This window comes from Lynx canadensis, chromosome B3 (assembly GCF_007474595.2).
Source record: "Lynx canadensis isolate LIC74 chromosome B3, mLynCan4.pri.v2, whole genome shotgun sequence".
In the NCBI taxonomy this organism is placed as follows: Eukaryota; Metazoa; Chordata; class Mammalia; order Carnivora; family Felidae; genus Lynx; species Lynx canadensis.
In genome coordinates, this window is record NC_044308.2 from 31,139,647 (window position 1) to 31,164,521 (window position 24,875).

Sequence of the window (24,875 nt, forward strand, 5' to 3'; positions counted from 1 at the left end):
GGACCTCTGTGACGTCAGGACCACGCCCCTCTGGGAGGGTGCTGCGCCTGCGCCAGAACGGCTGCTTCGCTCCCGGAAGTGGTGGGTTGGCACGGAGAGCGCCGCTGGGTCTGGGTGCCCGGAGGCCGAAGCACTCGCGGAGCTCGCCGGTCAGTCCCCGACCGCCATGTCGTCCTTCGATACCAATCCCTTCGCAGACCCAGTGGACGTAAACCCCTTCCAGGTAGAGCCCCCAGCTCACTTCTCCCCGGTGCCAAAGGCCACCGCCCGGGCCCCTCGCTGGAGCAGAGAGACGTGGCGTAGGAGACGGCCTGTCTGCCCAATGGGAGAATGGGCTCTGAGGGCTGGCCTTTCGTAGTGTCTGGGGGGCGGGACTAGCAGCAGGTGGAACTGCGGAGGGGCGGGACGCTGTAGCCTGGGAAGAAGTGGTAGGACCCTCTAGCTCCCCGGATGTAGCTAGCCCCTTTGGCCGGACATTGCTGGGGAAGCATACGGTCGGGGAGAGAAGCGACTTCACCTGTGTGGGAAGTGTGGCTACTACATCCCGCAGTCTTGGGGAGACACCTGCTTTGAGTCACGTTAGGAGAGGGGTGACAACAACATAATGAAGAGGTAGAAGCCTCTAGTGGGACAGAGAAATGTGGGAACATGCCACGTTCCACTTTCCCCCCCACTCTCGGAACAGGCAAACTAGCCTACAAGGTGTAAGAGACCCACCGAGATTTGCTAGGAAAGGAAGGTTGGAAGAGGGTGTGGAGATAACCGACGCACGCTGAAATACGGACTTGAAAAGAATTCCACACTTTGGCCATGGGTCTATTTTGGACTGGGATTTGGCTAGACAGGAGAGAGAGCCCAGGTTAGGGAGGGAGGAAAAGTGAGGGGGCTCTGAGGGTCTTGAAACACAAGGAATGTTGGTCTGATGGACGCGTGTGTTGGCTAGGGAGTTGAGATGTGCTGACCTTTGAGCTGGCTTGACCTTTTGAACAAAGGATAGCTGAAGAAGTCTTCCTACTTAAAGCGGAAACCTTTCTGCCTCTGAGCTAGGATACAGGGGTAATCCAGGGGTAATATTTTGCACAGTGACAGGCTGGGGCTCCTGTTAACTCCAAATCTCCTGTGCCTCCTTTTCATGTCTGCTCAAAACCGGTTCTAGAGAAGCTTAATTGTGCTGACTGGTGATTTATGAGCCCTGAGGTTTCTGCTCTGTCAGTATGTTACTAGGCACATTAACTCATCTTGCTTGTGCTTTATCTGGTCATTGGCAGCTGCAGAGTTTCCTGCAGGTGTGGGGAAAGTACTTTGACGGATCTTTCCTGCGACTCACAGCATGAGGTTTCTCCCCTTGAATTCCTTCAAGGTCGGTGCAAAGACAAAGGAGACTAGAAGGGAATAATTGTACACTCTCAGGGGAGTGAACGTTTTATGTTTCTTTCTTGGTCTCAAGGTACTTAGTCAAAGGGAGCCCTCAAAGCAAATTTTAGTAGCTTGGTCTTTGTAACATCCTGAACATTCCTCTTACAACTTAATGCTTCTTGACAGACCTTTGCAAGGACCTTGTCTCTTATGTAATTCAGTCATCTCTATTAGTTAAGTAAAGAAAAAAGTATTTGCATTTTTTTCCCCCTGCCAGTGTCATCTGGTAACAGTTTGGTTTAATTACAGAACTGCTGTATGACGCTGGGATCTAGTAGTCTTAAAAATTTTTTTTTAATCTTTATTTATTTTTGAGAGAGAGACAGAGGGTGAGCAGTGGAGGAACAGAGAGAGAAGGAAACACAGAATCCGAAGCAGGCTCCAGGCTTTGACCTGTCAGCACAGAGCCCGACGCGGGGCTCGAACCCACGAACTGCGAGATCATGACCTGAGCCGAAGTGGGACGCTTAACCGACTGAGCCACCCAGGCACCCCATTTAAAAAAAAAATTTTTTTTTTTTAATCTTTATTTTTAAGAGAGAGACACAGCATGAGCAGGGGAGGAGCAGAGAGAGTGGGATCTAGTAGTCTTTTGGAGTGTGTTCTGTGTAATGATTTGCTTTTTTTTCCCCCTCCTCTGTCAGAATTGGAAATAAAATGTCTGCTGCTGTCTGTCTGCCAGAGGCAGTCAGCCATCCAGAGATGCGGAGAGCTTGTCTCCAGTGCTAGCAGTGGGCGAGACAGTTGGTCCGAGTGCTGCCCAAGATTAATAGCAGCTTGAAAGTCTTAGTCTTAAACCACATCTCCAGCCCCAGGAATGATTGTGCAAACTGCGGTAGAAGTAACTTCTGCATTCACCGAGACAGTCTGTCCATCAGGCAGCCCCAGGATATGGCAGGACAGGAAGCAGCTGTGGGCCTTTAAAGAACAACATCTGGTGGGGGAATCCTGTGTGGGAAGACAAGAGCTGGCTGGCTGGGACTCTGCTCCTCCTTACCCTGGGCCGTGTTTTTCCTCTTGGTGCACAGTTCTTCGGGGAGAAGGAACTTTGGACGTGATGCCCCCCCAAGCTCTTTCGCCTGGAGAGCTGCCCTCCCTTTTTGTGATGCTGGTGTCTGCTTTCCTGACTGCCAGGGCTGGGACATGGGAAGGGTGCAGCCCTTGGGTGACTGGGTGTGAGCCCAGCTTCATTTACCCAGGGTGTTAGCACAGGGCTCAGGAGAAAACAAGGGGAGAGGCAGCAGACTCAGAAACTGTCACACCTAGCCAGCTTTCAGAGCAGAGTCATGCTTTCCATCACTCTGTGGTGGTTCATGAAAGTGTAGTGTTCAGAGTCCATGGTGGAGTACTGGAGCTGGGAACATCCTCAGGAATCTATTCTAACCCCTCGGTTTAGAGAGGAGGAAACCAGGAACCAGTGAGGATGGTACCTGCCAGAGTCACCAGCTAATTTGCAGTGGGAAGGGGCCTAGATCTGGGTCTCATTCTCAGGACCTTGCTGTTTTAAACGTTTTTGGAGTTCAGATATTGGTCTTAAACTGCGTTGGGGTTATTTAGGCCAGCTTCGTCATCACTGTCCCCATTCTTGAAATGAGAGTACTGGTAGGGGTGATTAGTACTAGCCAAGTGAGTTTTACCATTTGCTAATTAGTATTAGCTATGCAAGTTTTTTTCCCCAGTGTGTGGGGCTGGGATAATACGGATTATACTGTGCTTTTTAAGATAGTACTTTATTTATTTTTTACAAGTTCGAGAGAGAGAGAGAGCTCATGCTTGTGCGTGCAAGCAGGGGAGGGGCAGAGAGAGAGGGAGAGAGAGAATCCCAAGCGAGTCTCAGTCCCACGAACCATGAGATCATGACCTGAACTGAAACCAAGAGTTGGACGCCTAATCGACTGAGCCACCCAGGCGCCCCAGGATAGTACTTTATAGCAGTTATGTTCTGAGTAATAACCAGTCCTGAAAGGTGCTCAGGGTTATGTGGTCAAATAATTTTGGGAATCACTATTTTTTTCTTAAAGATTGGCAAGACTTGTTTGTTAAAGGCTCTGAGCAATCCTGCAATAAAGACATTTGCTCAACTTTTTTTTAATTAAAAAAATTTTTTTGTTTCATTTATTTATTTTTGAGAGAGAGAGCCCAAGTGGGGAGGGGCAGAGAGAGAAGAAGACAGAATCCAAAGCAGGCTCCAGGCTCTGAGCTGTCAGCACAGAGCCCGACGTGGGGCTCGAACCCACAAACTGTGAGATCATGACCTGAGCCGAAGTCGGATGCCCAACCGACTGAGCCACCCAGGCACCCCTAGCTCAACTTGATCTGACCCAGAATTTCTCAGTTATCCAACCATGGAATCCTTTTTCTGCTAACTCTTGTGATCTGCCCTGCAACTTCTGGTGTGCCTTTAAATTGACTCCTTTACCCTTGTTTTTTATCCACCTCCTACTTCCACCCACCTCCCTGCCCTGCAATGTGGGTGTGGGCTTATATGACCTCTTCTCTGCGTGGAGTTATACTTGAGATTCTTAGCAAACTTCCTGCAAAGCAAGAGCTGTGAATGCAGAGTTGTCACAAGAGTGCAGCAGAGGTTTTACCAAACTTCCAGGCGGAAGCAGGAAACTGCAAGCCAAGTGTTGCCGATTTCACAACCTCCCCCTGGCACTCCCTAATTCCTGTGCTTATTATGGTGCATCTGCTTTGTACTCTCTGGATCTTCGGGTCCTACTATGGACCGATTCCAGCATGTCTGATCCCAGAAATTTCTCAGGCAGTCTTGTCAGGTGGTGAAGAGGTAGAGGGCTAAAGGTGGGCATCGTGCCCATTTGAGTTTTCAGCGCTTAGCTAACAAGAAGGTCACCCAGGCCAGTGCTGGGCCTGCTTTCCTACTGGGCATTTCTTCAAGGCGGGGGGGGGGGGGGTGGGGGGCGGTGTGAACTAGCTGGTGGTGCTGAACAGAGAAGGCCTTTCAGTGCCATGAGTTGCCAGATCGCAGAATATCACTTTCACACGTTGCCTCCTTGCAGTTAAAAGATAATCTCGGTGGTGTGGCTGCTTCCCGAGGATTTAAAACTTTTTCTCTCCTGTGGGAGGAGAAAGTGGTGGCAGAAACGTGATTTGGGTGTGAACAAAGTTCCCTGCACAGACACTTCCCAGAGAGGGTGGGCTCCAGCTTGACTGTAGCTTTGGGAATTCTTACAACCACCAGATGGGCCTGTTAGAACTTTCCTGTGGAACAGGAGCATTGTCTCAAGAAATTTGAAAATGGTGAAGTTCGGGGCGCCTGGGTGGCGCAGTCGGTTAAGCGTCCGACTTCAGCCAGGTCACGATCTCGCGGTCCGTGAGTTCGAGCCCCGCGTCAGGCTCTGGGCTGATGGCTCAGAGCCTGGAGCGTGTTTCCGATTCTGTGTCTCCCTCTCTCTCTGCCCCTCCCCCGTTCATGCTCTGTCTCTCTCTGTCCCAAAAATAAACGTTGAAAAAAAAAATTAAAAAAAAAAATAATATGAAAATGGTGAAGTTCATATAGTTTGAGTCCAGACAGCTGCCAGATCCGGGGGGTGGGGATGAGGGTAAAGGGGATGGGAGTTATCTCCCTGCCTTTATGGCTGGCACCTGGAGCCAGGCTGGGTGATTCAAAAGCACTTGGCCAGAGACACAGCTGGACTTTAACCCTACAATTCTGTTAAGTTTTCCTTGGAGCTACTTGGAGTAGGATAATCCTGTGTTCAGAGAAATGGTAATATTTAACCAGGACAAACAAGGGGTCCTTGCCACTCTTTCAGAGAAGAGTGCTAGTGCACATTACCAAGGTGTGACCCGCCCAGCAGTGCTCCTTTGAGGTGCCTACACATTTATGCACATCGCTGAGCCCCTGCTGTTCCAAGGGCCCGTGCAGGAGATTGAGGTAAATGAGCACACCGCCTGCCAGAGCTTCTGATCTGGCAGGAGAGCCAAGAAATGCTAGCTGTTCAATGATAACACACCGTGGGTATGATGAAGGCAGTCGAAACTTGGCAGAAGGAACTATGAGGGATCTGAGGAGGAAGAGCAGAGTCCTTTGGTAGAAAGGCTCAGGCCGAGAGCGGATGGGAAGAGAGGGTATTTCATATTTCAGGTGACAGAGCACCAAGAAGCGAAAGGCACTTGTGCATACTGTGGCCCCACAGCCCCAGGCGCCTCCTCCCTCTTAGAGCCTGCCACCTCTCTGGCCACTGGCCTGGGACACGTCTGCTGCTTGTGGCACACTCGCTCGCCTGGCAGTCTCTCCTGTACTTCTCTCTGCCCTCAGCCTCTTTAACGCTGGGACGCTCACCTCCTTCCACCCGTTTTGAGGCTGTGAAGGCTGCAGTTCTGTCCTTTGACTTTGTTCTCACTGTATACCTCTCTGAGTAAGGTCTTCCATTTACACTATAGCCAAGGCGCACAGGGGTCCCATACAGACCAGGTTCGGCCAGTGGCCGCTGACAGAATCCAGAGGCAGAGAGACAAGCAGTGGTGGAACAAGAAAGGAGTTGATTTCAGCGAGGCCAACACCAGGAAGACGGCGGACTAGCGGCTCAGACTGTCTCCAAAGTGCCGAAAATACTTCAGGTTTATGTAAGGAAAATGTGGGACAGTGGTGGGTGTGTACATGTAGGTGGGCAGTGAAGGTCAAGTCGAGTGTAGTCTTGGAGTCAGTCAGGTGTGGGGCCTTGCTGGCTCAGGGCAGTTCTTGTTGCTTGAGGGGGTAATTTCAGTTCCCTGTTCTCATCAGGGGGACGCTCTGCCCTTAGGGTCTTCAGCCTGAGCCCAGAGACCAACTGGAAAGAAGAACCCAACTAGAAAGCGTGAGGTCACAATGGAGGCGACTGAAGTCGTCTTTCACTGTGGCTTCAGAATAGCATCCACATCCCAGCGATCCCAGATCTAGAGCTGCTCTAGGGGCTCCTGGCTGGCTCCGTTAGTAGGGCATGTAACCCTTTTCTTTTTTTTTTTTTTTTAATTTTTTTTTTCAACGTTTATTTATTTTTGGGACAGAGAGAGACAGAGCATGAACGGGGGAGGGGCAGAGAGAGAGGGAGACACAGAATCGGAAACAGGCTCCAGGTCCTGAGCCATCAGCCCAGAGCCCGACGCGGGGCTCGAACTCACGGACCGCGAGATCGTGACCTGGCTGAAGTTGGACGCCTAACCGACTGCGCCACCCAGGCGCCCCATCTTTTTTTTTTTTTTTTTTAAGAACATGCAATTCTTTTTTTTTTTTTTTTAAGTTTATTTATTTATTTTGAGAGAGGGAGAGACAGCACACACATGAGCAAGCAAGCATGAGCAGGGGCGGGGCAAAGAGAGAGAGAGAGAGAGAGAGAGAGAGAGAGAGAGAGAGAGAGAGAATCCCAAGCAGGCACCTTACTGTCAGTGCAGGGCCTGACTTGGGGCTTGATCTCAGAAACCATGAGATCATGACCTGAGCTGAAATCGAGAGTTAGATGCTTAATCAACTAAGCCACACAGGTGCCTTGAAACTCTTGCTCTCAGGGTCGTGAGTTGAAGTCCCACTTTGGGCATGGAGCCTACTTTAAAAAAACAAACATGGGGCGCCTGCTTTCACACACCCGCTCCTGAAAAGCCTGTTCCTCTCCCGTGATCACTAATCTTGCTCAGGGGTGGCACTGTTCCCTGGTCACCCAAGTTAGCCACTGCGTTCCTCAACTTCCCTTCCCCTCCCCCTTTCTTGCCCTAGAGAGTGGCTTGAGCCCGTGGCATCTACCTGAGCAGGGCCTCTGGAGTCTGTCGCCTCTTCTCCACCCCCAGTTATCATGCTTTTAGTTCAGTCCTCACCATCACCCCTGTGGACTGTGGTCCCAGCCAGTCCTCCCTCCGCTCTCACTGTGCTCTCCTCACCGTGGCAGAGATGACAGTCTCTAGTTGTCCTCCACCGCTCATGGGTGGAGTCCAAACTCCTGCTGTCTGGCTCAACCCTTTGTTTAGGCTGGTTCCTTGGCACTCCTGGCTTCTGTCTCTCTTCACTTCACTGCACGGCCCCTGGAACCTTCTGTATAGAGGCCACTTTTCAGCAACAGACCTCAGTGGTGGAAATCTGAGTAAGGTAAAAGGGCCCAGAGTGACCACTGGGCTGTACGCAAACAGGCTCATTAGGCGACCCACCTCAAAATAGCCATTAGTCCTGGCTGACCAATGGACTACTGACAATTGGCTACAGGTACCAAAAAGGAAAATTTTGTGCATTCCCATACCTCCTCACCTCCCCCCCCCATAACTCCAGCCCCCCAGCACTGCCTCTTGACAGTCTCTCCTTTGCTGTCCTGCCCACTGCTCCCTTGCAGTGTTTTCAATAAACTTCTGTGTCCTTTGTCCTGTCTTGGGTGAATTCCGGCCTCTACCCTATTGAGTCGCCCCACATCCTGTGCCCTGAACACATAGAGGTGGGTTTGCCTTTGCACATGTTGCTTTTTTTTTTTTTTTTAAATGTTTATTCATTTATTTTGAGAGAAAGCACAAGCAGGTGAGGGGCAGAGAGGAGAGCCAGAATCTCAAGCAGGTTCTGTGTCATCAGTGCAGAGCCCAGTGTGGGGCTTGAACCCACAAACTGTAAGATCATGACCTGAGCCGGGTGCTTAACTGACTGAGGCACCCAGGCACCCTGCAGTGCTGCTCTTGCCTCCCTCCTTAGTTCTTGCTAAACTTTTGTCCTCTCTCAAGATCCAACTCAGGTGCCATCTCCGTGAAGCCTACCCTGACTCCCAGACAGCTTAGTCCCTCCCTCCTCTGTGAAGCCCTCCCATCGGCCCTGGCCCTGCACTAGTCACGTGCCGTCACTTCCTGCCCTGGCTTCTTGTTCTCTGTACTGTCCACTTCTTGAGGGCAGGAACCAAGGCTTTTTGGTTAGGGTCCTAGCCCCGCACTTGGCGTGGGACGGTTAGCTTAGGGAGTAAACGAAGGTGGAAGGAGATGACAAGTGTCTCAGTTTGACCAAGGACAGGCTGCCGCCAGGGTGCTGGCAACAGGTCCGGGAGGGCCTCAGGCACCAGGCCAGGTGGGTCAGCCTCACTTTCTGGGCCACTGTGTCCATCACTGCTGTGGCAAGGAGAGAGGCCTGGGTGCACGTTGCTCATTTGATGGGTCCTCAGGCTCTTTTTAAAAATGTGTGGGTATGTGTGCTTTTAAGGTAAAAATAACATCACATTGTGGAAAATTCAGAAGACAAAATAGATCATTTGTATTTCTGCCAGTCTTTTGCAACCATTGTTGTTCTGATGTGTTTTCCTGCCAGTCTCTTTTCACATGAATGCTTTTGACAAAATTGTTATGTGGTATTCATATAACAAAGTCTTTTCCATATTGCTGCTCTATGTTTATAGCTGTGATTATTTATTTATTTTAAAAATAAAGTTTATTTATTTATTTGGAGAGGGGTGGTAGGGGCAGAGAGAGAATCCCAAGCAAGCCCATTCTGTCAGCACAGAGCCCAATGTGGGGCTTGAACTCACAAACTGAGAGATTATGACCTTAGCCAAAACTGAGAGTTGGACGCCTAACCAACTGAGCCATGCAGGTGCTCCATAGCTGTGATTTTTAATGGCTGTTCAGGCCATTGAGGGGATGTGTACCAAAACATTCTTGTGCTCACTGTCGTTGGACAGTTAAGTCATTTCCTGATTTTTTTCCTCCTGTTGTAAGCACTGTGCAATAAATCTCTTTGCAGGTACAGATTTTTACATATTTGTGTCATATTTCCTTAGGATGGATTTTCAGGTAAGAGAGTACTGAGGTTATCTGTGGCTCTTTTTACTTGGGACCCAGCCACTTGGTTGGGGGATGATTGCCCTTTTTTGTCCTATGACACACAGCCTTGTCTCCAAAGCAAATAGGACTTCCCAAGAGTTCCAAAGTATTGGTAACTCTGCCTCCCAGAGAGAATGGCCGAGTTTTTTTAGCTCATGAGGTATTTATTTAATGTGTTTATTTGGAGCCTGAAATAAACCCCACACTGGGAGCTTGGGTGGAGTGTAGGAGGCGAAAGCAAGAAAGAGTCACAGCTCAAGCACAGCCGACACCTGTGACATGGAAAGTGATTGCCAAACTGGAAACGAATGTGTTTTTCAAGGCCCTTCCCGGCAGAGCTCCAGCGCCTGCCTCTTTTCCTCTGGGTCCTCACACCCCAGCCACACGAAGGGTTCCCCTGCCCCAGCGGTGGTGAGCCTCTCCTCCGCTTCCCGGCCTCCCTTCCCCTCTTTTTCACTCTGCCCTGGGCTCTTGTACTATGTGCACGTGTCTCTGCAACAGTCATCCGCTCCAGAAGGTCAAGAGCTGCATCCTGTTGATCTCGGTTTGTCACTCACACTGTTTGTGACTCTTCCCAGAATGAAAAGAACCGAGTGCAGGAGCATTTTCTTTGTGATATATTCAGTAAAGGGCATTAGCCAGGCTCAGTCCTTTGTGTACCAGGGGGGTTTTGGGTTACCTGTCTGTAGGTGAAACTTAGCTCTTGCCATCCTTTGAAATGACTACTTGACCCACTTCCGAGCCAGCTGATGCTTAGTGGGAAAGAAGCTTGCTGCTGTTGACTCGTTACTTGTGACTCAGAGTAGAAGCTGAGGGTCTTCATTCAGACCAGTCAGTGTGGTCCTTAGTGCAAGACTCGCTGCATGTCTCCTAACACAGGTGTTCCCCCAAGGACTTCCCTGAAGTCCAGGAATAAAAAACTGAGCAGAAGTACTTGTCTTGGTCACTCATGGTGTCCCGTCAGTGTTCCTCAGGAGGGGGCTTCGTTCATTCAACCACACATTGAGCACCTTCCGTTTGTCAAGTGCCCCAGGCTTTGGGGGTACGCTGCTGAACAAGGTAGACCCTCACCTTGCCCTCTCGGGTTTACCACTCGTGTCCCTGGATACAGACAACTTGAATTCAGAATCTGGCTCAGCCACCACCCCTGGGATCTTGGACGAGCCACTTCCCCTCTCTGAGGCGGGGCTTTCTCCAGCTGCAAACTAAAAAGACATCCCTCACGGGGTGGTCATGAGGTTGAATGAGGGGACACCTCAGCTGAGCCACAGGGTTCAGAAGCTGGTTGAAGTGACGATTTATCTCTGTTCTTTCAAGGATGGAATAGAACAAGGATTATTCTAGATGCACAGGAGAGAAGTCAAGTCATTTCAGACAGTGGATGCCTTAGGGCACTGGGCCTTAATTCTTTTGAAGAACCAGGTTGAGGAAAGCTGGTAGAACCTTCTTTTCTGACAACTCAACACAGTGGCGGGTTCTGGGGTGACTAGAACTTCAAAATCGCATCATTGTATAAGGACATTCAGTAAATGTCAGCTCCCTTCCTCTTTCACCAGGCCTGAGCTTCTCATCTTTCAGAAAGCACCCAGGTCTCCCAGAATGTTCCAGGACTGTCTTCTGAGGCAGGGTGCTTGTGGGCCCTGGGGCTACCACAGTGATGCAGGTACCCTCCAGCTTTGGGGCAGTACCACCCAGAGAAAGTAGAGGAGAGCATGTGGCACATACTGTCAAATACTGTTTGACCTTCTGCTCTGCATCGGCCCTTCCCCAAGCACTAGGAGCCAGAAGTATGAACTTGAGAGAGAAGCATCTGGCTGTGGAGGTTACAGCATGCTGGTAGAGACAGTATTTGTTTTTTTTTTTAATTTTTTTTTTTCAACGTTTTTTATTTATTTTTGGGACAGAGAGAGACAGAGCATGAACGGGGGAGGGGCAGAGAGAGAGGGAGACACAGAATCGGAAACAGGCTCCAGGCTCCGAGCCATCAGCCCAGAGCCTGACGCGGGGCTCGAACTCACAGACCGCGAGATCGTGACCTGGCTGAAGTCAGACGCTCAACCGACTGCGCCACCCAGGCGCCCCGACAGTATTTGTTTATGGCAAGTCTGGTGAGGGGTAAAGGACCAAGCTTTAAGACTTTAGAAAAAGGAGAGATCACTATGGACAGAGTAGTCAGCTTGCCCACCCCCAGAATCCTCTTCTGGCTGACCTTGGTAAAGAAAATGACATCTCTGCATGGGTCTGAAGGTTGCCTGTTAAATGCACGCACCTCAGCCAGACATGTGGGTCAGCGCCCGAAACAGCTACCAGAGCCACCCCTCTGTCTTCTGTCCTGTGACACACACTCAGGTAACCAGTTCCTTGCATGGTGGATCTGATTTCAGTGACTTCATCTCACTCACTGTGCTGTAGCTTGGTGTTTGCTGAGTCAGAAAGGGGAATGGAACCTGAGCTCCAGATCTTCCTTGCAGAAAGTCAGCCCAGTAATTCTGGGAGAAATCATTCAGCCAATAAATAACCTCAAGGCCAGTTCCTCCACCTCAGGTGGCCTTCTGAACCTCACCTTGTCCCTTTATCCAAGTTTCAGGGGCCACCGGGCAGGAATGCTGTCCAGCAGAATGGACATAGCCACATTGCCTCCCTGCAGAGGAAATTGGGTGGGGGTCCAGAGATGAGGTACGTCTAGAGAGAAGTGAGTTGGGGCTCTGGGCCCAGGGGCCAGCCAGCCACAGTCTCACTCTTCAGGAACTGGAGACCCAGGTGGGAAGATGAGAGTTAGTATGTGTGAAAAACATCAGAGAACACGCTCACTGCTGACATTCTGTGAATGTACAGAAGAGGGAGCCAGCCATCTTGAGACCTAGGACAAGTACGGCACCACAGTAGGATCTGTTTCCACATCTAAAGAATTGAGGGGGTTGTTCCCTGAGGGTCTGTCTAATGTTAATATTGTGTTTGAGAATCCAGTCTGTGGATTCTTGGTGGAGATGAGGCCAGGACAGCAGGATGGGAGCCTGTGGACCAGAAGTGAGGGATGGGGGTTAGGTACACAGAGCGGGGCCTAGGGGAGGCCTTGTAACCTGGGCCTTGGCAGAGTCCAGCCGTGGTGTGCCCAGCCTTCACAGCTGCTCCTCCCAGAGCCCAGGCAGTGCTGTGGAGCTGGACTTGAGCCCCATACCTATTACGTACGGGGAAGGGGAAAGGATGATGGAGTGCTGGGAGGGGGTGAGATGAGGCCAAGTGGCCCCAGGCCATCAGGGAGGTGCTCAGTGGAGGAGATGACAGGAAGTGCTGTGCAGGCCCTAGGCGGGAGGGCTGGCCTTGGAAGAGGTCAGATGGAGAAGGGAAAATTGAAAACTCAGGGAAAGACTGCGTTCTGAAGGACATTTTTGCATTTTCTTGAGGGGAAAAAAAAAAATGAATCCAAAAACATTCTCTCCACTTTTCATCTGAGCCCTTCATGCCTCTGTTCTTAGCAAGTGTGCCTGATTTCACAAAATCAGTACTGGCAGCCCGCAGTGTGTTTTTGTTCCAGAACCTTAAACCGTCCTTTAAAAAATAAGAGGAGAGGGTGCCTGAGTGGCTCAGTCGGTTAAGCATCTGACTCTTGATTTCGGTTTAGTTCATGATCTCATGGTTTGTGAGTTTGAGCCCCATGTCAGGTTCCGCACTAACAGTGCAGAGCCTGCTTGGGATTCTCTCTCTCTCTTTCTGCCTCTCCCTGTGTATGTGGGCCCAAGCCCACTCTCTCTGTCTCTCCCCCTCTTAAAATAAATAAACAAGCTTAAAAAAAAAAAAAATAAGGGGCACCTGAGTGGCTCAGTCAGTTAAGTGTCCAACTTTGGGTCAGGTCATGATATTGTAGTGTGCAAGTTCGAGCCCCTCATCGGGCTCTGCATTGCTGGTACGGAGCTTGCTTGGGATTTTCTCTCTCCCTCTCTCTCTCTGCTCCTTCCCCACTTGCGTGCTGTCCCTCTCTCTCAAAATAAATAAATAAACTTTTTAAAATAAATAGGAATAAATGCTTTCTGTAAAATAATAAAACAGTACAGCAAGGTTATAAATTAAAAAAGCGAGTATTCCTACCACGCACTCCCTCCCCCCTGGAGGTAAATATTGTAAATTCTTTTGAATCTGTAAAGGGCACTAACAAGGACATGGTAGTGTCTGTTTTGAGGTCTCAGAATGTAAAGCTTGCTCTGGGTCTCTTCTGGGAAGTCATTGGGGCTGAACTCCTTTCCCAGAAAGGGAGAAGAGGTTGCAGCTCTGGTGTGGCAGGGGCTGGGCAGAGGAGCCTTTCTGAAGAGGCTTTTCAGGCCACCAGGAAGGGCCTCACCTCAGCCCCGTATCCCTGGGGCCTGCTGGCCTGGGAGGGGCCAAGAGATGGTTCTCTCTTCTCCCCAGCGGCTCATGGCTGTTTTTGTTTGTTTTGCTTTTTACCTTTGCAGGATCCCTCTGTGACCCAGCTGACCAATGCCCCGCAAAGTGGCCTGGCTGAATTCAACCCCTTCTCCGAGGTTGGTGAGCATGCCCTCTTTCTGAGTCCCTGGGTCTCCTGGGTGGTGCCAGGTTTCTGAGGCAAGGAGCCTTGGCAGAGGCAGAGACAGCTCTGAGAAACTGCAGTCCTAACGTGAACTTGGGGTGGGGATAAGGATGAAAAAGTCAGCAGTTCTCCCCTTGGGATTTGTCATCTGGGCCCCTCCCTGAAGAGGACAGGACAGTGCTGGGGAGCTGTGGCTCCAGCAAGGCCAGGGAGGCCAGGTAAAGCATCACATTGCCCAGAGCCTGAGGCTCAAAGGCTAAGAATCTGCAGGGCCAGGCTGAGGCCTGCCCCAGAGGGAATGTCCCTCACAGGCAGGGGCACAGCACTCACCCCGCTGTGGGTCTGCCCCCGTGTGGCCAACTAGTGGAGCCCTACTCATCTGCCTCCTTTGGTGTGTCCCACGCAGACAAATGCAGCGACAACAGTTCCTGTCACACAGCTCCCTGGGCCCTCGCAGCCGGCGGTTCTCCAGCCCTCAGTGGAGCCAACCCAGCCAACCCCCCAGGTACTGTTGACAAAAATCCCTTTGCCTCTTCTTTCCTGAGAGGGTAGCACCAGTAGCTGAGCCCTGAGATTGGGGGAGGAAGTGGACAGAGGGCCTTAATTCCTGGCTGCCCTTTAAGGGCCCTTTTGATAATCTCTTTGGAGCTGGTCACTTGCACATGGAGGGTCTGCTCAGCCAGCCTATATCCTCACCCCCACCCCATTACCACCACCAAACAATAACCAGGCTAGGGTCGTTGGTGCCTTCAGAGAGAGCATTTGCCTCTGTTGTGCCATTCCAGATCCTCGTGGGGCCTTTGGTTTGTCCTCTCTTACTCAGGGCCCCGAATCAGTCGATCTATCCATCCATTCATCCATTTTCCTGGCCTTCCTCCCTCTGTCTCTCTGTCTCTCTTTTCTTTTTTTAGCCTCTTTTATTTCTGCCTTCCTTCCTATTTTCCTTTGTCCCTTCACCAAATACCGTGAATCTTGTCTGCTTTGTGTCTGACACTCGACTCCCCATCACCTCACCGTCCTGCCCCGTGCGCCTCACCACCCCAGTGAGCGTGACCCACAGTGGAGTTGTATGTTGCAGCTCCTGCGTAGACAGGCCAGCAGGTTCCTGCCTACCAGATTCCTGGCAGTGAGCGAGCTCTCAGAGAGGCAGATGCTACTAGGAGGAGATAGTATTCTCAGAGACAGCTACATGCAAAAGCTTCCGAAGGTAGGCGAAGTGTAGATGAGCATGAGGGAGGGCAAGGCCCAAGCCGGGCTTTGGGCTCTCGTGGGCCCCAAGAGGCTCTCGCCTTCTGACCAGACTTGGGAGGGAAGGCTGAGATGTTCAGCATGGTCCAGGGTGGTCCATTCGGGTCCTGCTTTGGCCCCCAGTGCCTGAAATTGACCTGCTAAAGTCAGCCTTGGCTCTTTGGAGAACGCCTTTTGGAGAGAGTGAGAGAGCGAGGGTGTGTGTGTGCACATGCGCGCGTGGACGCGCGCACACATATATACACATATGTCTGGCTTACCGTTCTGCGAGGTGACTGATCTGATACCTGTTTCCTAAAACGACTGTAGACTTCGGGAATAACCAGGCCCTAACAGCTGTAGCCCCTGGAAGGAGTGGGGCCCTGGGCTGAAACGCCAGGGCCAGCTCTGCTCGGCCTCACGTTCCCTAGGTGCCTCACTCAGAGGCTCTTTCTGGACAGGGGATGAAGCTTGGACTCCGCATATCATCAAAGCCGGGCAGAGCAGGGCCAAGCCTAGGGGGCTGCGCTGGGGTGTAGCCGGTCACATTTTCAGGTGGACCTCAAGGGGTCAGCTCCTGGGGGTGGGGTGGGGTGGTACTTAAATATGGATCCATGAGGCTCCAGGTGCACGTGATCTGTCCTCACGTGTCCCCTCCGCACTCACTGCTAGCAGGTTGCACTGTTTCCCCTGCACACACGCACCCTCCAGGCTCTTCAGATGAGGTGCAGCTCTCTGGGTTTCTGGCTACAGCTTAGTCTCTTGTGATGCCGTTTTCCCTTCACTGTTACCCCAGAGGTCAGTGTAACTGAACTTTGCCTGCATTCCAGAATGGGGGAATGTTCTCTCGTCTCCAGCTCAGGGGTCTCCCCTTCATCCCTGATCCCAGATTAAGGCTGGTTAACGGCTAAGGGAACAGAGGTGGTGTCGAGGCAGTAGGAGACAGGTCACCTTGGCCTGTCTGTGGTGGTCTCTGGTACCCAAGACAGCATGGAGCTGGGACTGTCTCTCCCTGCATGGGGCAAGGCCCTTCTGACTTTCTGCTCACACTGACGACTGACATTGCCCCTCCGTCTCCCGTGTCCGGCTGCTCCACTTCCGTGCCCCCCAGGCCGTGGCCTCCGCAGCCCAGGCGAGCCTGCTCCGGCAGCAGGAAGAACTGGACAGGAAAGCAGCCGAGCTGGAGCGCAAGGAGCGGGAGCTACAGAACACTGTGGCCAACTTACATGGTAAGGGAGGCTGCCGGGCCCTGGGCTGCCAGGCCTGGCACGGGAGGTCTTCCTGAGCCTGCTTGTCCTGGGGCAGCCCTGGACCCCTGTCGGGCTTTTGATCATCTTAGAGCAGCCCTGGTGCTAGTGCCAGGCAGGGCAGGGAGATGGAGGCCAGGAGACCTGCAGTGTGGACCTAGCGGGTGTGGGTTATTTCTGCACTCCTTCCCAGCCCTGAAATTTTTGCTGAAGTAGGGACACTGGTCCTGCGATTCCCCTTCATCTTCACGAAGATGACCCCTTGTGCTTATGGGTTGGTTGTTCATAAAAATAATCACATAGGCCATTTTGCTCTGTTTGTCAGTGCATTTGGGATCTGTTAACCTTGGAGCAGGCTTGTGTGTGTTCGTGTCCCATCACCCTTTTCCCATCCCACTCCCTACCCTTGGAGACCCTGAGCCCCACTTACCAGTGCCCTTCTGGAGCCCTGGTTTGCCCGTAAACTGCTGGAGTGTGCACCTCGCCATGCTGCTGTGGAGTCTGGGCCTCACCTCGTCGTGTCTTTCTACACAGTGAGAGAGAACAACTGGCCGCCCCTGCCCTTCTGGTGCCCTGTCAAGCCCTGCTTCTATCAGGATTTCTCGGTAGAAATCCCTGCTGACTACCAGCGGATATGCAAGATGCTCTACTATCTCTGGATGTGTGAGTCCCGCCCCGGCCCTCTTGAGCTTACGGGTGAAATGGGGTGTGACTCCAGGGCCCTTTCTGTGCTCTGGCTGCTCCTCCCGCAGACTCCAGCCTTCCTCAGCGCTGGGCCGGGATAGAAGGTACCTTCTGCCCCCCTAATTGGCCCTCCACAGTCTACTCCCTGTGCTGGGAACCTCCCCAGAAGGGCCAGTTCACACCATGGATCACGTAGAGTGAGACTAATGGGAGGCTTCAGAGTTCCTGTGGGGCTCGTTGCATTGAAAGGCCACCCTTAGGTGAAGGCCTCCCTCTACACAAGTAGCCCAGCTACTCCCTGTAGCTCCAGTGTGGGCCATCTAGGGACAGGGACAGGAGTCTCCAAGGGCTTCTTTCCCTCAAGGATCAGCCCTTGAGTCTGCACCTTCCCTTTACTGCCACTCCCCACCCCCATCATATATCTGGGCCGTCCCTTCACCTCTTAGGAACGTGGTTTGGTCCCTGGTTTTGCTGCCCCAGAAAATCAGGATCTGGGAGCTCACTGCACCTAGGTGCAGACGAAGGTCCTGTAGTATTTCTGCAGCTCCCCTCACTGTATGGACCTCACGTCCTCCCAGGGGGTGGTTCACCATGCCTGGGAATCCTTCAGTCACCTTGGCACGAGCCCGTATCTCTCTCTCCTCCCCCTCCCCAGTGCACTCGGTGACTCTGTTTCTGAACCTGCTTGCCTGCCTGGCCTGGTTCTTAGTTGACAGCACCAACGGAGTGAACTTTGGCCTTTCGATCCTGTGGTTTATCATCTTCACCCCCTGTGCCTTCCTGTGTTGGTACCGACCCATCTATAAAGCCTTCAGGTGAGTGGGGCTTGGACAAGGGGTCAGTGTATGACTGGCATCCCAGGTAGCAGGCCAAGGGCCTTAAGCCCAGGGGCCCCATCCTAGTCTTAGAGCAGAATAGGTTGGTGGGGAAATCCACTTTCCCATTCCCACCCACAGTGAGAGCAGACACGGATCAGGAGCCATTTTCCTAAGTTGTTGTGCCTGGGGTCTGCTCTGGACACTGTCCCTGGGTTAGGCATGGGAGATCTAGGGAGGGGTCTGCAGCTCTTCCCTGTGTTCTCACTGCTCCCATTCTGTCTGGTGCATTAGGATTTCAGATGCTGGGTAGAGGGAGGGGCTGCTCAACCCCCTTCTGAAGCATTAGCTACTCTCAGAAAGTCTGACTTTGATAAGCTCTCCATGGCTTATCACTCCAAGCTCTCTTGAGCCTGCTGAGTGCCAAAGCAGTTGACCTAGAATAAATACTGTGGACCTGAGTGGAGCTACCTCACAGACCCCTAGGGCTTGTGCAGTTGTGCCTCGGAGTTGATGCTTTCAGGCCTGGGAGCCTAGCAGGCCCCGGGAAGTTGGGGGGCAATGGCTGAACCCTCCCATGTACTCTGCAGAGGAGACCTGCGGCCTCAATCTATTCTAGCCCTCAAGGACATGGAGCTGGAGGTCTGGTCTAGGGTTCTGTGCTCCCCAAATACCTTTTCTTCCACCCAGGCCTACAGTTTTATTATTAGATATTTATACCTTTGGCTTAGATTTCCTTGCCTTCTATGAAATGCAAACACATACACCAGGAAATGGACTGTTAGGCTCTTTATATTGTTTTTTTGAGTGAGCAACTTTATTAGCTCTTTGAGTAAGGGGTCACGCATTGACCCCTTAAACTGGAAGGCAAGGAGGGGCAAGCCTGTTTTGATTATGGTTGTGGGTGTCTGTGTCCTTATGGACAATGTGGCTGGTCCCCTGGAGCTGTCTGTGCTCCCATCCTGCCTCCTGGCTCCTAATGAGGACCGATGCCATGCCAAGTGAGGAACCTGAGGAATGAGCCCCAAGCCCTCTTGTGACTTCGGATTTCCCCCTCTCTCCACAGGTCTGACAACTCTTTCAGCTTCTTTGTATTCTTCTTCGTATTTTTTTGTCAAATAGGGATCTACATCATCCAACTGGTTGGCATCCCTGGCCTGGGGGACAGGTGAGACCTGGGGCAGCACGATGGAATTACATTTTAGAGGTGGCTTGGCCTCTCTCGCTCTGCTATCCTCATTCCCAGAGGGCCCTCGCAGATGACCCGTCTTCTACCCTAGCTGGGAGAGGGGTTGGGTGGACTTGCATCTGCCTCCGTGCACCGCCCCCAGTTCTTCACCGCTCACCAACTCACTGCCTTGCCTTATCCACCACTTCCTGGGGCGTTGTAAGTGGACTTGCCCTGAATCCTTAGGCTACCTGGCCTAAGTCCTATGGAGGACTGCATTTATTCCTTTTCTCCGGCCACGCCCTCCCAGAGGCTAGGGCTACTTCTCCAGGCCCCAGACAAGCTCTTGGATTTGGGCAGCTGCTGACAGATGCCCTGGCTTTTGCAGACTCTGCTGTGACTTTTCCCAGAGGCCCTGTAATGTCAGGAGATGGAGCCCTAGCCTCTCTCCTGGATTGCCTCCTTCTTGCTTTGAGCATATAACTGGCTTGAGTTTCCTGGGTGCTGTAGTCCTCAGTTCAGAATTAGCCTTAGAAAGAAAACCTGATGGCTGATGTTTTCCTTTCCGCCCCAGTGCACAGGGAACATCACAGAATGGTCAGGCTGACGCTTGGCTGAAAGCCTGGGCCTGGAAGGGCTGCACTATTTTGGTCCCCTCCCTCCAGTGCAGCTGATCCAGAGAGGAGGGAGGGGCCGACTCACCTTGCACTCCGAGCACGTCCCCGCTGCCCTCCCACCACCCCCTCTTCCCTCTTACCTTGCTGTTTCTTTAAAAAAAAAAAAAAAAAAAAATTTTAACGTTTATTTATTAAGAGACAGAAAGAGAGCGTGAGCAGGGGAGGGACAGAGAGAGAGGGAGTCACAGAGTCCAAAGGAGGCTCCAGGCTCTGAGCTGCCAGCACAGAGTCCGACCTGGGGCTCGAATTCAGTAATGGTGTGATCATGACCTGAGCTGAAGTTGGATGCTTAACTGAGCCACCCGGGCGCCCCTCACCTTGCTGTTTCTAATCTGGCCCCTTTCTCTTTGATTGGTGACCCGGTTTCATTACTCACTACTCTTAGTGAGATCCTGGAAGACAGGCTGTGGCCTAACTGCTGTTTGCTTCTGGACTCGGAGTCAGAAGGCTCGAGTTCTGGACCGGACTCCCCTCCGCCGCCCCCCTGCCCCCATGACCTGCCTGGGCTTCCCTCTCGAGCCCTGCAGCCCCCAGTTTCCCAGTGCCTTCCTCACCTCACCTCCGGCCCCCCACAGCTGGGTGGATGTAATCCTCCTTTCTTGTTACTGATTGTGAAATACCCATAACATTTGTTTTATTTACTACTTAAACCGTCTTAAAGCAGAACATTCAGTGGTGTGTAGTAGATCCACAGTGTTGTGCAGCCCTCACTACTGTCTAGTTCCAGGACGTTTGTTATCACCCCAAAGGAAACGCTATACTTAATCCCTCCTTCCCCGAGCCCCTGGCAGCTGTTAAGCTGCTGTCTGTCTCTGGATCAGCCTATTCTGGACATTTCATATAAATGGAACCATACAGTAGGTGGCTTTTTGTGTCTGGCTTCTCTCAGCATAATGTTTTTTTTTTTAATTTTTTTTTAAAATTTTTTTAACGTTTATTTATTTTTGAGACAGAGAGAGACAGAGCATGAACGGGGGAGGGGCAGAGAGAGAGGGAGACACAGAATCTGAAACAGGCTCCAGGCTCCGAGTGGTCAGCACAGAGCCCGATGCGGGGCTCGAACCCACGGACCACAAGATCGTGACCTGAGCCGAAGTCGGACGCTTAACCGACTGAGCCACCCAGGCGCCCCTCAGCATAATGTTTTTAAGGCTCATGTTGTAACATGGATTAGTATTTCATCCCTTTTTATGGCTGAATCATATCCCATCCATCTGCTTATCCACTCATCAATTGATAGACCCTGGGGTTTTTTCCACCTTTTTGCTGTTGTGAATACTGCTGCTATGAACGTTTTTGTATGAGCTGTTGAACACCTATTTTCAGTTCTTTTGGGTATGTACGTAGGAGTGGAATTGCGGGGTCAGATGGAAGTCTGTACCATTCCATTGGCGGTGTGTGAGGGCTCTGGTTTTTCCACATTCTCACCAACTCTGGTTTGGTTTGTTTTTTTCCCAGCCTAGAGGTAAGATACCTCACTGTTCTTTGTTTTGTTTTTGTTTTTGTTTTTAAACTTTAACATTTATTTTTGAGAGAGACAGCACGGGTGGGGGAGGGGCAGAGAGAGGGAGACATGGAATTCGAAGCAGGCTCCAGGCTCTGAGCTGTCAGCACGGAGCCCAACACAGGGCTCAAACCCACAAACTTCGAGATCATGACCTGGGCTGAAATCAGACGCTTAACCGACTGAGCCACCCAGGCACCCCCCTCCCTGTTTTTTGATTGACATTTCCTGAATGACTAATGATGTTGGCCATTTGTGTATCTTTGGAGAAATGTCTATTCAAGTCTTTCTCTAGTAATTGGGTTGTCTTTTTGTTGTTGAGTTCTTTATATATTCTGGATACCAGCTCCCTATCAGATACGTAGTGAACACATTTTCTCCCCCCTGTGTATTATTTTTCTCATTCTTGTGATAGTGTCCTTTGACGCACAAAGTTTTTTGTTTTTAAAAAAAAATTTTTTTTTTTTTTTACATTTATTTATTTTTGAGAGACAGAGAGAGAGCATGAGCGGGGAGGGCAGAGAGAGAGGGAGACACAGAATCTGAAGCAGGCTCCAGGCTCTGAACTGTCAGCACAGAGCCTGACGCGGGGCTGGAAGTCACCGTGAGGTCATGACCTGAGCCGAAGTCGGACGCTCAATGCACTGAGCCACCCAGGCACCCCTTTTGTTTGTTTTTTTAAAGTTTATTTATTTTGAGAGAGAGAGGGAGCCGGGAAGGGGCAGAGAGAGGGAGAGACAGAATCTCAAGCAGGTTCTGCACCACCAACACAGAGCCCAACGCAGGGCTCAAACTCCTGAATCATGAGATCGTGACCTGAGTCAAGACCAAGAATCAGCCGCTTAACCGACTGAGCCACCCAGGCGCCCCAGGTCTCTGATCCATCTGGAGTTAATTTTTGTGTATGGTTGAAGGGAAGGACCAGCTTCATTGTTTTCCATGTGGATTCTTTCCCCATTTACTGGTCTTGGCATCCCTGTCAAAAATCAGTTGATGATAGAAGTATCGGTTTGTTTCTGGACTCTCAGTTCTATTCCATTGATCTGTATGTCTGTCCTTATACCAGTACTGCACTATTTTGAGAACTGTGGCTTTGTGGTAAGTTCTTATTTAATTCAGGCAGTGTGAGGATATCCCCTTTTATAGGTAAGGACAGTGGGGCCAGGAAGGTGGTGCTGGAGGCAGAGGGGCTGCCCTGGGCCCCAGCAGGAGGAGCTGAGGTGACAGGATGGATGCGATGGCTTGGCCAGTGGTCCTCCTTCCCAGAGGGGGGTCCTTGGAAGCAAGCAGCCAGGCTTTCCATGTCCCCTAGAAGAGCAGGAAAAGGCCCTCCCCCATGCTACTCCTGACTGTGAGGGCCGTGTGGGGCCCTTCCCTTCAGCCTTCACAGAGGCCTGGCCTCTCCCAGGCCAAGGGCTCGTGGCCCCCTGGGCTCTGTGCTGGAGGGAGGTGCCTGGGTGGTGGCTGGTCAGCATACAGCGGCCACCTAGAGAAGAATACCTCACAGGGACCTCTGGGGCCCATTCCCACTGTGTCCCTTCTGGCTGCCTCCTCCCTTTGCAGTGGTTGGATCGCAGCCCTGTCTACACTGAAGAAAGACCACTTGGCTGTGTCAGTCATCATGATGGTGGTGGCTGGCTTCTTCACCCTATGTGCCGTGCTCTCACTCTTCCTTCTGAAGCGGGTGAGTGCTGGGTGCTGGCCCAACAGCAGCCCAAGGAAGCCGGCACCTCTCTCCTGCCTTTGCCTCGAGCCCATCACTAGAACATTTGGGCTTCCCGAGTCCCAGAGGTCCAGCGGCTGTCACCAAGGCTCTGGATGGGAGGCCAGGTGGGACCCCAGGGCGGCCTTCTCACCCCAGCCTCTTTCCCCAGGTGCACTCCCTATACCGCCGGACGGGGGCCAGCTTCCAGCAGGCCCAGGAGGAGTTTTCCCAGGGCATCTTCAGCAACAGGACCTTCCGCAGCGCTGCCTCAAATGCTGCCCGAGGAGCCTTCCAGGGGAACTAGTCCCCCTGACTGTCCTTCCTCTGCCCCAGCCTTTTCTCTTGCCTGCCTTCTAGCTGCACTTTCCGTGGGTGCCTTAAACAGTGGTTATGCCCAGCACAGACCGGGGGAGGGTCTTGCCGGAGTTCTTCCTCCTTCCTCAGCAACCAGCTCTCCGTTCTGCCCGAGAAGGGGAGGGAGGGACAGGGACTTATTTTTTACATAACAGGAAAAAAAAACCCCACAAAAAACCAAAACAGTCTTTCCTTCTCTGGTGGTGGTTTGGTAGGATTCGAAGCTGTGGGACTGAAGTTCACTTCCCCGTACCCACGTACACATGCACATACACGCACGTACTTGGGATCAGCAGCTGACCTGGGCCCATCCCAGGTGGAGTCTTACTTCTCCAGGGTCCTGGGACTTCACTTCTCCGCTAGCAGGCCTGGCCCAAATATGGCTCCACACACAAAGCCTGTGGCTTCCACAGTCCTCCCTTTCCTTCCCTCCCAGGCTGGGGTAGTCTCCCAAGGGCTGCCCTTTAGGTGAACTGCAGTCCAGGTGGATGGCAGACTCTGTTCCCCAGAGCACTCTGGGGTGGTCTCTGAGCTTCCAGAGCCTCTGGCGTGGTCGCCCCAGGCTCTTCCCTGCCTTAACGTTTCTCACAGATTCATAGACCTTTAGTGCCCCCTGCACCTTCCTGGTATGGGCAGCGCCTGTGCCCTCTGGGGCCCTCTCTGAGCTCTTCCCTTTTTAGACTTACTGAATGTGCAATGGGATTGTTGGGATTTGGGAGTGGGGTGGGGAGGGATAAAAGACATTGACCCCAAGTTGTCTTGCCCAGCCTTTGGCGGTTTTCTAGGAGGGTGGAGTCTGGTTGTCCTGGTGTGGTTTGGCCCTGTTTGTTTGATTTCCTCTCCTCCTGAGGGATAGCAGCCCTTTACCGTGGCCTCAGATTCTACCCCACTCTGCCTTCCACTATCAGCAATAAGTCGTCTGTATGACTCTTAGGGAGGGCAGGAAGAATCAGTCCAGAACTGCACCCCTTCATGCTGGACTGATGAGCCATTTTTTCTGAGGGTTCCAGGCTCCATACCCTGAGTAGAACCCAGGTCACCTTTCACTGTTCCTGGGGATTCCTCAGGTGTGTCAGTGTGATGGGCACCCGGGAGTCCCCAGGTAAAACCTGTACCCTGTCCTCCAAAGGCTGTAGGGGTGGGTGTGTGGACTGAGGGGACCTCTCAAAAAGCTGGCCAATTGCCTGCCTCTGGGACCTGGATCCCACCCCGAGGCAGCCTGCAGACCGCCAGCTCACCAGCCCCAGAGCCACTGAATGACAGTGGCAGTGACCAAGGTTTTGTAAACTTTCTGGTGTTTTTTCTTCATGTATAAATGTATATGTTATGTCTCAATTTTTGTGCTTTAAATAAAAATGACATTTTCAGACAACCCTGGTCCTAATGTCTTGTGGACTTCGGAGGATGGGGGTGGCCTACGGACCCTGAACGGAGGTGCTCCAGTGATGAGGGGACAGTTAAGATTCTGTGATTCTGCATCTGGCCACCCTGTTCTGGCTGGTCTAGGAGGGGCCAAACCCCTTCCTGAGACTATTGGTCTCTTCCAAAGGCACCTTCTTGTCCCAGTACCTCTAGTTCAGAGCTGTTGGTCTAGGTCGGAGGGGGACCCTCTGGAGCCTCTTTGACTTAACCCCCACTCCACACACCTGCTCAGCCTGGCGCCTCCCCTGTTGCCCCTCACGTGAGCCATAAAGCCTGGATGGGATTCCTCCTGGTGACCTTGTCTGCTGGCCTCGGCCCTCAAGGACCTCAGTGTTCC

The 24,875-nt window shown here is 52.0% G+C and overlaps 1 protein-coding gene across 2 annotated transcripts; it reads left to right on the top strand.

The window, feature by feature from the left end:
• Nucleotides 1-54: 54 nt before the first annotated feature.
• Nucleotides 55-24,488, top strand: SCAMP2 (secretory carrier membrane protein 2). 2 transcript variants are annotated; one of them, XM_030317684.1, is made up of 10 exons: nt 55-223; nt 13,641-13,709; nt 14,142-14,240; nt 14,814-14,942; nt 16,074-16,191; nt 16,744-16,872; nt 17,549-17,708; nt 18,775-18,876; nt 22,621-22,741; nt 22,932-24,488. In XM_030317684.1, the coding sequence occupies exons 1-10, from the start codon at nt 167-169 to the stop codon at nt 23,064-23,066; spliced, it is 1,119 nt and encodes a 372-aa protein (XP_030173544.1). In that variant the 5' UTR covers nt 55-166; the 3' UTR covers nt 23,067-24,488. The 2 variants fall into 2 exon arrangements, with proteins under 2 accessions (XP_030173544.1, XP_030173543.1); XM_030317683.1 differs by lacking the exon at nt 14,814-14,942 and having other exon boundaries at nt 57-223.
• The last annotated feature ends 387 nt before the right edge of the window (nt 24,489-24,875 follow it).